The sequence below is a fragment of the Papaver somniferum genome, unplaced genomic scaffold, assembly GCF_003573695.1.
Source record: "Papaver somniferum cultivar HN1 unplaced genomic scaffold, ASM357369v1 unplaced-scaffold_81, whole genome shotgun sequence".
NCBI lineage: Eukaryota > Viridiplantae > Streptophyta > Magnoliopsida > Ranunculales > Papaveraceae > Papaver > Papaver somniferum.
This window is the reverse complement of record NW_020651082.1, coordinates 2,460,859-2,472,519: the sequence shown is the minus strand read 5'-3', so window position 1 is coordinate 2,472,519 and position 11,661 is coordinate 2,460,859. Positions and strand designations below refer to the sequence as shown.

Sequence of the window (11,661 nt, the reverse complement as noted above, 5' to 3'; positions counted from 1 at the left end):
TCGAGATAATACATAATAACATAGTTAATATGTAACTCCTTATATCAACTTTATTTAGTTGATATTACATAGTATGAAATGCTTAACGCTCATCTAGGAGATTTAAGATACAAGCATCCCCTTTAAATTCCAGTTACGAACAAGGAGATAATTTAACGCTTATCACACATATTTATATCTTGAACATCGACTTAAATTAACTTCAACGCAGTTACGAACAAGGAGATAATTTTAATCGGTATGACTCAACATAAGAAAATCTTACGGAGTGTATAGTGCAGTAATAACACAAAAGTGTGATCACAAGTAGATCGATACTGCAAGAAAATTCTCAAAGATTTTATTTTAATTTTAATTTATAAAAAAACGTAATAAATGTAACTTCTGAGCATATATGAGATATTAGTTCAATTTACAAAAACTAAAGGAACATATATCTCATAAGACTTTGCAATATATTAAACCAATAATGATTACATACTGCAAGTTCATCTTCCAAAAACTCTAAAATTTAAATAAATAAATCTAAAAGCATGCAAGATGAAAAACGTTGGAAATAGCTTGTGTAAATACAATATTTATTATACCAAACCCTAGTTATCCTTCTCAAAATAAAAAACAAATACTCACAAGAAGTTTCTTAGTATTTAAAATCTTTGAAAAATTCTTTATCATCTTCACACTCCTTGTCAACGACGGGATATAAACATACGGTTCATGAATTAAAGAGTTAGTTTCTGCAAACCTGGTGGGTTGTTGATTGACAAGTGCTTCTTGTAGTTTAAGAGATTTTTGTAGAATCATTTTCAGTCCCTGCATCTCCTTCTTGGTTTTCTTAAGTTCTTCAAGAAGAGTTTCAAACCTTTTCAGATTGTAGCGATCTGCTGTAGGTTTCTTCTTATTCTTCCTTTTCCTCTTAAGAGATGAGTCAAAAGGATGAAACATCTCTTGTTGCTTTCTAGTTGGATGAGAAAGCAACTAGGTTGAAATTTTAACCGGGTGTTTGCAACTGGAGAAAAGTCAAGGCGTCTAAACAAATGAGTTTCTTGTTTACTCTTATTTCTATAAGACTACATGTAAAATACAAAATGTTTTATGTATATCAGTTTAAGGTGCAATATCCGCAATACGAAGTATCACACTCGATATATTTCTGCCAGTTTCTACTTTTTACGGAGCAATTCGATCAACCCGGAAAATATCTCCATGTAAAATACACATGCATTTATGTAAAGTTTCTCCAAACATGCTCTATTTCTCCTCAAATTCTAATATCCTTGCTGATTCTGGTGGTTCTCCTAAACAGCCATAACATGTTACCACGACCCGCATGCTGCACAAACTTCGCCGCTCAATCATATCATGTAATTATTACCACTATAATAGGGATTCCTTCGTCTTTTCAAAATATTTAAAATGTAGGAACAATATTTCATTCCCGCTTCACCCAGTTTTTATTCGAGAATGATGGATTCACCGAGATATCTGCATCGAGATATCACCGAGTGAAACAAACCCAAACCTCAGTTCACCCCCTATTTTTGTCCGGTGGGGTCCCAAGGGCTGTGAGAGCTCGCTGCATTCTCGGGAGATGATTCACGGTGTGTATCATCTCTCATTTTTATTTAATCTTTGACAGAAGAAGCATACGGATCGGTGACGTGTCTTAATCTGTTACCATCAGATTTTTCTTACATGGACAATTATAGAACAAATCTTATTGGTTAATAATGAAACATACGGATCTCTGTCTCAATATAAATAACCAGCAAACAACAGCATTTTAATTCACAGATCTTATTTTACCTCTCATCTCAATTCTAATTCTCAGAACTCAAGTTTTCTTCCAGTTTTCGGAAGCATTTTAAGTTATTAACAATGGAAGGAACAGCAAAGGTTGGCAAGGGAGGAAGGAAAGGTGGTGATAGAAAGAAAGCAGTAACAAAATCAGCCAAAGCTGGGCTTCAATTCCCAGTTGGAAGAGTCACTCGTTTCTTGAAGAAAGGCCGTTATGCTCAAAGACTCGGTTCTGGTGCTCCCGTTTATTTGGCTGCTGTTCTTGAGTATCTCGCTGCTGAGGTAAAAAAATCAAACAAACAAGCCCTAGTTTTTTATTAATTTTACTGTTTTTCTTCATTCTCAATCCGGGTTTTCAATGAATTGGATTTTGATTCTGATTTTGGTTTTTAGGTATTGGAATTAGCTGGAAATGCTGCCAGAGACAATAAGAAATCAAGAATCATCCCAAGACATTTGTTGTTGGCGATTAGGAATGACCAGGAATTGGGGAAATTGCTTTCTGGTGTTACTATTGCTAGTGGTGGTGTTCTTCCTAACATCAACTCAGTTTTGTTACCAAAGAAGAAGGATGAGGCTGCCAGTACTCCAAAATCTCCATCAAAATCTACTGCTGCTAAATCTCCAAAGAAGTAGTAAGATCTTCTAGATCTAGAAAGTAATCTGTAATGAAAATGTAGGGGTTCAAATTTTAGGGTTTGTAATCTCTTTCTGTGGTGTGTTTTCATGTTCATATCAAATCAATGGAATTAATCTTTAGATTCAGATTCAATAGTCAATTGCTTAAAATCCTATTTTTCAATCAAATCTCGCAGAAGCATTTGGCTCTATTTCATGTCCCTCGGCATTTTCTCTCCTTAAGTTTTTCATCTGGATCGAAATAAATGTGATAATGATATTCATGAAAATTCACGGGTGATGCTGATGGCAGAATCATCGGTTTACCAGATTTATTAATTCGTTTCTCTTGATTCAGAGGTTTAGCAGTAATTTTTGGCCCTTCAGGTACCTGTTGATGGAAGTTTGATTTCCTTACTACATTGATATGAGTTTTGACGTGCAATAAAATGAAGAATGATGCATTAATTTTTCTTAGAATGAAGTGTTGGAGCAATCAATTAACTGTTGAAAGATAGATTTAGGTGGAAATTGTAAAATGTGATGCTGTAATTATGCTTGCCTTTGTTATACTACATTTGATAAATATGGTTTACTTAAATTGCTAACATTTGTTGATGAAAGGTCTATTCAATTTTCTGGTTGTACATTTAGTATTTGATGTCTTTTGTGTACTAATATGATTACTGTTTTCATGTGCTGTAGGATACATGGCATGCAATCGAGCATCCAAGTAGAAACATTGGCGCAAGTGAAAGATCCTATGGAATCTGTAAAGGACCTTTATGATGGAGAGAACACAGTATAATGATACTAGGAGCATTTCTGTTTTCAGTATCGAGATGTCTGTAATATAATCAAGAATGATAGTTCTTTCCGAAGAATTGGATTGAAGGAGTTTTATGAATACAGCATACTTTGGAGGATTATGGGAACCAAGAAGGAATTTCGAGTGAAGCTTGCACAATTGCTGATACGGTTTGGATAACAAACTTCACGGCCTGAATGCATTATCTTTTTATGCTTGTGAAATTATCATAATGGGTTATAAGTATACAAAGAAGATCCCATTTAGGAAGGCTAAGGTTTAACCAATAATGAAATGCATTAAATTCTGGGATCCTGAGATCACAGTAAAATCAACATAGTGTAACGCTGTCATTCCTCAAAGTGGCTTAGTAAGTTTTTGGGCACTTGTTGTCCGGTTATTCTACTGTACTTTCTTTATGCAGTGCTGTTCATACCTTTTTTACTTTGGGAAATTAGGACTATTCAGATAGAGTACGCAGATGTGAAAGAGGTCCTCCTGCAAGCTGCTCATAAAGCTCCTGTTGGAGCCCTTGGCTTCCGAGTTCAATACAACAAATGGGGCATCATAGCTTGGTTGCTACTTGGAGATACACCAGAGAAAGGTGTCTTCATGGAGAAAGGCATGAGAACAGTTTGAGGCCATACTTTGAGCATACAAATGTGAGTCTGACTGTTCAAACTTGCACCAAATGAGTTGTTGCCTATTCTTCTCCTCGCGTTTGTTGAACTCTGGCTTGCTTTTTTTTTTTTTGTGTGTGTTTTCTTGTATGCTTTCAGGTGACCTGCCAATATGGTTATACATTTGAACTTGTAGTATTAAGTCACCTGATTCAGTTAGATGGGTGTTGAGTTATTGCTTCATGTGAGCCCTTTTACTAGTCTAATAGGAAACAATCGATCACATTAAATGTTACTGTTTATATTAATTTAAGGATCTTGACAAGAGACCTTCAAATTTTGTTTTGGTTTTCAGGTTGCAGTTGAGAGCATTGTAGCCAAGGCAATCCCTGATGGTGCCTTAGATGCAACTTTGGACCGTGCAACTGGATGGATGGTATCAAAGGAGATTGGGGATGTATATTCCACAAATGAACCTCAATCTGCTTTCAAGTCGAGGATTGCCTTCTGCCTCAACATGCATAATGAGGCTGTGCGCGCACTGCGATTATCTCCAAATTCACATAAGAGGGAAAAGTGAAGTGCAGAAAAGAGGAGGGAGAGACAACAACAGGAGCAGGACTTCGAAAAGCATTTTGATATCTTTTTTACTTGGGAAAGATTAGGGCTATTGAGTACACTGATGTGTAAGAGAGCCTCCTGCAAGCTGCTTGTAAAGCTCCTGTCGGATCCCTTGGCTTCTGAGTTCAATGCAACAGATAAAAGTGTCTTCATGCTGAAAGATGTGAAAACAGTTTTGAGCATATACTTTAACCTATCAGACAAAAAATGCACTGCTGAACCAGACTCTTAGCTGTTATGAAAGGGAAAATCGATAAGCTGCAGGAGGCTCGAAAGAACTAATCAATGTGCCGGAATGAATGGGTAATCGTGCCGCCGTTCTAGTTAACAGAATATGTGAACCGGATCCTGAGGCTGCTTCAGTTTGCAGTTTATAGGAAGATCATCTTATGAGGCAGAAGTACTTTGACTGGTTCTTGCGCTAAAACTAGCCTGAATCTGGCTAGAAAGGATGACAAATGTGAGTTGCAGCTCCAGTCCTTCCAGTTTGATTGCCATTATGTCGATATCAATCTTTGTGTCGTTTTTCATATGTTCACATCATGATGTTCCGTGTATTCTGGTTCCCAACATGTATTAGTGTTCGATTTTGTGTTTGTGTTATCTGACGCTCTATTGCGTTGCTTTCAATCTCAACTTATCTCATGTTGGCGTTGTTTGGTTCTCACCACTATAAACTGCTGTCCTATTCATGTCTCAATTTATGAGTTGGCAAATTGTGTAGGATATTCTCATGCCAAAAGGTCCTGTAACATTTTCTTTCATTGATATGACTGAAATGCACAGTTGTAAGTTTCTGAACAGGGCAAAAAATATTGGAAATGTATAATCTGTCTGCTTGATTGACGATTCGGCGTTTCATGAGGTCGCAAAATATTGGCATATAATGTTGAAATAATTTGCAAACTTTCCTGAGCCATTTGTTATAAGAAAAAAGTGGTAGTGATGAACTTTTTCCTGAGGCAGACATGTTACTCTCGACAACAATACAAAAATCTTTTTCCACCTTCTCAGAACGGGAAAGGTTGGCTGATCCTGAGATCTGTCGCCGTCGTTTTAAAGGTAATAAGTCTAGAAAAGGGAGAAGGAAGAAAAGACCAAGCAAACATAACAAAGACTTGAAAGCAGTGAATTAGCCAAAGCTGCAAAGCAGATGGTTTAACATCCATTCCCAAGAATGCCAGCCACGTGAGAGTCAAGGAAAACACCGCTTGACATTTACAGATCAAGAACCATATGCGCATAGGTTGAAATTTTAACCGGGTGTTGGCAAATGGAGTAAAGCCAATGCGTGCTCTAAACAAATGAGGTTCTTGTAAAATCTTATTTCTATAAGACTACATGTAAAATACACAATGTTTTTTTTTTATGTATCAGTTTTGGGTGCAATTTACACAGGGACGGAACCAGGATTCGAGAAATGAGTGTGAAAGTTACCAATCATCACATATTTTAGGGGTGCAAAAAAAATAAAATGATTAAAAATAAGCTAAATTAGTTCAAATTGGGCTAGGAGCTCACATTTGAGGGGTGCAATTTCACACCACCTCTCCATGTGGCTCCGCCCCTGAATTTGCATAATACAAAGTATCACGCCGGATATATTTCCGTCGGTTTCTACTTTTTAGGGATCTCCTTCGCTTTTTTCTCTTTTTCTTTTTACTCCATCCGTTTCAAAAAGAACCTGCTTAAACGGATGGAGTGTTTCTTTCAATCTTTCGTATATTTCTCCCAAAATTCAAATATATCTTCGCTGATTCCGGAGGTTCTCCAAAACATCCATGACATGATACCACGACCCGCAGGCTGCACAAACTTGGCCGCTCAGCCATGTCATGTAATTGTTATAACCACAATAAGGATTCTTTCGTCTTTTCAAAATATTTAAAATGTAGGAACAAAATTTCATTCCCGCTTTACCCAATTTTCCTTTTCATCTTTATTTGACAGAAGAAGCATACGGATCGGTGACCTGTCTTAATCTCTTACCGTTAGATTTTTTTGAAGTGGAACAAATCTTATTGGTTAATAATGAAACATACGGATCGCGGTTTCAATATAAATAACCAGCAAACAAGCACATTCTGATTCACAAATCTTATTCTATCTCTCAATTCTCAGAACTCAAGTTTTCTTCCAGTTTCCAGAAGTATTTTAAGTTATTATCAATGGAAGGAACAGCAAAGGTTGGCAAGGGAGGAAGGAAAGGTGGTGATAGAAAGAAAGCAGTAACAAAATCAGCCAAAGCTGGACTTCAATTCCCAGTTGGAAGAATCACTCGTTTCTTAAAGAAGGGTCGTTATGCTCAAAGACTCGGTTCTGGTGCTCCCGTTTACTTGGCTGCTGTTCTTGAATATCTCGCTGCTGAGGTAAAAGAAACAAACAATCAAACTCAAGTTTTCAGTAATTTTACACTTGTTCTTCGATTTTGAATCTGGGTTTTCAATGAATTTGATGTTGATTCTGATTTTTGTGTAATTTTTTTGAATTGGGTTTTTAGGTATTGGAATTAGCTGGAAATGCTGCCAGAGACAACAAGAAATCAAGAATCATCCCAAGACATTTGTTGTTGGCTATTAGGAATGACCAGGAATTAGGGAAATTGCTTTCCGGTGTTACTATTGCTAGTGGTGGTGTTCTTCCTAACATCAACTCCGTTTTGTTACCAAAGAAGAAGGATGAGGCTGCCAGTACCCCAAAATCTCCATCAAAATCTACTGCTGCTAAATCTCCAAAGAAGAAGTAAATAGTAAGATCTAGATCTAGAAATTAATCTGTAATGAAATGTAGGGTTTCAACTTTTGGGGTTATGAAATCATTTTGTTGACTTTAATGATTCAGATTTTAGGGTTTTTAATCTCTTTCTGTAGTGGGTTTCATGTTCATATCAAATCAATGGGAATCAATCTTTAAACTCAGATTCAGTTGTCAATTGCTTGAAGTAGTATTTTTCAATCTAAATCTCACAGAAGCATTTATAAGTTCCAATTGAGAAAATTCCATAGAGGATGTTTCTTTTCTACATCTGGTGCACACCACACAACAAGAATATCACTAATTTTGAAATTTGGATTGGGGATTTTTGGTGTCTCTACTGTAAATCAAGAACTTGAGCCCAACAAGGTCTAGCTTAGCTTGAATCTGCATCTTGTAGTAGTCATACGAAAAGTAACTCCCAAGCTAAAGCTGATGATACTGGATCAAAATGGTTTGCCTTGACTCCCACCCAGGTTACCAGGATTGGCATTTTCTCATAAAAGTTTAGCTGAACTAGGTAAGAGGTATGCGGAATCGTTCGCCTTTGCACTGGTAATCCTTGTATGGTATCTGTTACCATATCTGAAATTGCTTGTACAACATCTTCTCTGACCGACCTGAGACTGGTGCAATCAAGTACAAGCTCTCTGGCATGGTGTTTGGGAGTCTGTTTTTTGAGGCAGATGTTTAAACTCCGTTGCAGGAAACGTGAAGAATCATGGAATGTTGTAAGGGATTTTTTTTTGCTCAGACAACAACTATAATGTGCAACCACTTGCGCAGCTCAAACAGCTAAATGAATAAAGCCAAGATAACGAAAACAACAGCAGAAATTCAATATTTCAAACAGAAAAAACTTAAACCTGCAATAGTGAACTTCTCTAAAGCAGTGAGCAAATGTAACATATTCCAATACAGTGCAAATCCTTTTCCAAAATGACAACTAGAATCTGAACTAATAAGCACCCTCTTGAAGTCCAATGACCCCTCCTAATTTTATCACTGACAAAGGTCAGAGAACAATGTGATGAACGCCACCACTTAACAGACCATAACAACAAATGCATCAAAATTCACCAATTTATAAACTGTATGTTTTGGTACTGTAAGCTTTAATATCTACACACAATAGAAACCAGAGACGTCTGTACAAAGAAGCCTGCAGTTCAAGTCAGTACATTGCAATATGATTGAGGTATTTCAAATTTTCAAGGTTCTTTTGCTTTTAATAGGATCCTTTCGAGCCACTATACATTGAGGTATTTCAAATTTTCAAGTATTTTCTATGGTACACACTTCTTGTACTCTATGGTAGGTTCTTTTCCCGCTAAAGTAACATTGATGGCCTGGCCATATTCAAGCACTTATCGCCATCAGACTCCCACGCTCCCGTCATTCTCCTCTGGGTTTTTTCTATCCTCTTGTTTTCTCTTCGAAGTTGCAATGTCAACAACTAATTGGGTTTTGCAGTTAATTTTCAACTGGTTTTCAGTATAATCCTTTTTGAAAACAATCACCAGTATGACATGACGAGTCACATTAAACTCAATACCCATTGGTACGAGAATGTTGACATGAAACTGGAAAAGGTAACTAATTTAACTCCAAACAAAACAATCAAATTAAGTTCTCTCTAGCAATTTGCAAACTGCCTTAAAGCCGCGCCCGTCAGGAGAAAAACGAGACAGATTAGCATCTATGGGTTGTTTTGTTTCGAAGCTGCTACATATCTACCGGATTCCACACCCACCCACCACCACCACCACCCGCCCCCGCACATTTTTACACCCTATGTGTCAGCTATATCCACCGTAGATTTCATCCTCACCTACCCACCAGAGAAAAACAGCGAGTCCGCTTTAAAAGTGAGCCAATAAAAAGTTGACACATGGGGGTGTAAAATTTTTGGTATATAAAACCGGTAGATTTTTAGCATTTTCGGTTTTGTTTGACCAGTTTCATTAGTAACTTTGATTAAATCATCTTTTAGAATCGATTTCATCCAAAAACCAATTTTTTTTAGGAAATTAATGAATATTCAACAAGCTCGTGAGCAGGTCAAAATTAATCACACGTTCCATAAACTAATAAAAACTTAACGCAATAAATAATAATGGGCTTGCATTGCAATATCTTCAAAACATGTAGTACTTACTCTAGCTTCAAAAATAAATAAAAAGGTATGTCGAACCAGTTTTCTACGATTTTTGATAATTTTTTAAGTTTCTAGACGATAAATACCTTGAGATAGAATATTTGTATGATATGCAAGAAGCAATCCCAAAACCACTTTCAAGAGATAATTTTGTCGAACTAGGTGAAAGAAATACCAAGTATTTTCATATAAAAATACTTAAAAGAAAATGAGAGAGATAGAATAGGCTGTCTACTAACCAAAATGGGGATATCTTGAAAACAAAATCCCAAACAGCCGAGGAACTAAAGCTGCATTTTAAACTCTTTGAAAACAAAATCCCAAACAGCCGTGGAACTAAAGCTGCATTTTAAACTCTTCTTACTGCTTCCCCAACTATCCCTGATCAAGAGCTCATGAGTCTAATACAAAAAGTTATCTCTGAACATAACAATGTTGGTTTACTCATTCTTCCTTTTACTGAAGAAATTCAGTTGGTATTTAAGTCTATGAAGCCAAATAAATCACTGGGATCAGATGGTTTCTCGGTGAGTTTCTTGAAACACAACCGGAGCTTAGTTGGGAACTAAATTGTGGTTATTAATTATATAAGAGATTTTCAAAACAAAAAAGATAATCCAAACTGAATGAAACCTGTTTATCATTAATCCATAAAATTAAAAATCCTAAAACACCTAAAATTGTGGGCTGGGAATAAAAGTCGACATGTCAAAGGAATTTAACAAAGTCAACTGGTATTTTTTGATATAAACTTTATCTACTTATGGCTTCAGCGACGGTTAGTGTAGTTTAATTTACTAATGTGTCTCTACTGCTTCAATTGTAGTATTACTAAGTGGCTCTCCTGGTATTTTTCCGCTCCAACTAGAGGTTAAGGCAAGGAGACCCACTTTCTACTTGCCTCTTCATAATATGTGTGGATGTTTACTCTAGAATTTTCACTGCCAGGGAGAAAACAAAACATATAACTAGTTGTTGATGGTGGTTTTTAGCTTAGGGTTAAAATCGTAAAACCGTACAACTGACATGACGTCACTATGACCATTAACACATTTATTGAATCGATCAGCATGCCTACGTAAGAATTACCAGGGTACCTGTTTTTTATGTGTCCTGTTCCACCGCAGAACCCTTAACATTGACCGACATCATCTATGTCAAACCCTAATTCTCATGCTACCGCGCCAAGGCATGCAAACCATGCTAGCTGCACCACTGTGCCAATAGAAAACCATGCCAGCCACATCTCCGCACCAAGGCATGCCAACCATGCCAGCCGCACCACTGTGCCAATGGCAAACCATGCCAGCCACATCACCGCGCCAAGGCATGCCAACCATGCTAGCCACACCACTGTGCCAATGACAAACCATGCCAGCCACATCTCCGCGCCAAGGCATGCTAGCCGCACCATGAGCCAATGGCATGCCAAACCCTTGGCCCCACCATGCCAAGCCAACCGCACCTTGCCTTGGCCCCAACCATGCTAGCCGCACCATGCGCCAATGGCATGCCAAACCCTTGGCCCCACCATGCCAAGCCAACCGCGCCTTGACTTGGCCCCAACCATGCTAGCCGCACCATGCACCAATGGCATGCCAAACCCTTGGCCCCGCCATGCCAAGCCAACCGCACCTTTCCTTGGCCCCACCATGCCAAGCCGTCCGTACCAAACCCTTGGCCCCACTTTGCAAAGCCATCCGCGCCATTGGCCCCACCATGCCAGACTTCCCCATGCGGCTACCAAAACGAAGGCGTGCGACGATCAACGACCACCCTTCCATCCTGGATGCAAATCCTAGCCGTCTAAGGTCGCCAAAAAACGCATGGTAACCTTTGGCCCAAAACCCTAGTTTTGGCCACGCCAAACCGCGCCAAGGCATGTCATGCCACATGTACCAATGGCATGCCAACCACCTTGCCACGTCACACCATGCCGGCCTTCCCTATGCGGCTACCAAAACGAAGGCGTGCGACGATCAACGACCACCCTTCCATCCTAGATGCAAATCCTAGCCGTCCAAGGTCGCTAAACAACGCATGGTAACCTTTGGCCCAAAAACTTAGTTTTGGCCACGCCAAGGCATGCCATGCCACATGTGCCAATGGCATGCCAACCACCTTGCCGCACCATACCATGCCGACCTTACCTATGCGGCTACCAAAATGAAACGACGATCAACGACCACCCTTCCATCCTGGATACAAATCCTAGTCGTCCAAGGTCTCTAAACAACGCATGGTAACCTTTGGCCCAAAACCCTAGTTTTGGCCATGCCAAACCG

General features: G+C 38.5%; 3 protein-coding genes across 4 annotated transcripts; all 3 read left to right on the top strand.

Annotated features, from left to right (window-relative positions):
• The first annotated feature begins 1,796 nt into the window (after positions 1-1,796).
• Positions 1,797-2,595, top strand: LOC113345507 (probable histone H2A.1). Its single transcript, XM_026589274.1, has 2 exons — positions 1,797-2,079; positions 2,191-2,595. Exons 1-2 carry the CDS (start codon positions 1,879-1,881, stop codon positions 2,431-2,433), a joined length of 444 nt encoding a protein of 147 aa, XP_026445059.1. The 5' UTR covers positions 1,797-1,878; the 3' UTR covers positions 2,434-2,595.
• Positions 2,596-2,736: 141 nt separating this feature from the next.
• Positions 2,737-5,328, top strand: LOC113345508 (probable 26S proteasome non-ATPase regulatory subunit 3). Of its 2 annotated transcripts, none has more exons than XM_026589275.1 (2): positions 2,737-3,885; positions 4,199-5,328. In XM_026589275.1, exons 1-2 carry the CDS (start codon positions 3,781-3,783, stop codon positions 4,421-4,423), a joined length of 330 nt encoding a protein of 109 aa, XP_026445060.1. In that variant the 5' UTR covers positions 2,737-3,780; the 3' UTR covers positions 4,424-5,328. The 2 variants fall into 2 exon arrangements, with proteins under 2 accessions (XP_026445060.1, XP_026445061.1); XM_026589276.1 differs by lacking the exon at positions 2,737-3,885 and adding an exon at positions 4,037-4,087.
• Positions 5,329-6,565: 1,237 nt separating this feature from the next.
• LOC113345139 (histone H2A.1-like) lies at positions 6,566-7,392 on the top strand. Its single transcript, XM_026588969.1, has 2 exons — positions 6,566-6,833; positions 6,965-7,392. The coding sequence occupies exons 1-2, from the start codon at positions 6,633-6,635 to the stop codon at positions 7,208-7,210; spliced, it is 447 nt and encodes a 148-aa protein (XP_026444754.1). The 5' UTR covers positions 6,566-6,632; the 3' UTR covers positions 7,211-7,392.
• Positions 7,393-11,661: the final 4,269 nt, after the last annotated feature.

Bases quoted from the DNA above. Each gene is read 5' to 3' on its own strand.
- LOC113345507 (XM_026589274.1), top strand. From the start codon at position 1,879: ATGGAAGGAACAGCAAAGGTTGGCAAGGGAGGAAGGAAAGGTGGTGAT. The intron at 2,080-2,190 runs GTAAAAAAATCA...TTTGGTTTTTAG, and splicing joins TTGAGTATCTCGCTGCTGAG to GTATTGGAATTAGCTGGAAA.
- LOC113345508 (XM_026589275.1), top strand. From the start codon at position 3,781: ATGGGGCATCATAGCTTGGTTGCTACTTGGAGATACACCAGAGAAAGG. The intron at 3,886-4,198 runs GTGAGTCTGACT...TTTGGTTTTCAG, and splicing joins CATACTTTGAGCATACAAAT to GTTGCAGTTGAGAGCATTGT.
- LOC113345139 (XM_026588969.1), top strand. From the start codon at position 6,633: ATGGAAGGAACAGCAAAGGTTGGCAAGGGAGGAAGGAAAGGTGGTGAT. The intron at 6,834-6,964 runs GTAAAAGAAACA...TTGGGTTTTTAG, and splicing joins TTGAATATCTCGCTGCTGAG to GTATTGGAATTAGCTGGAAA.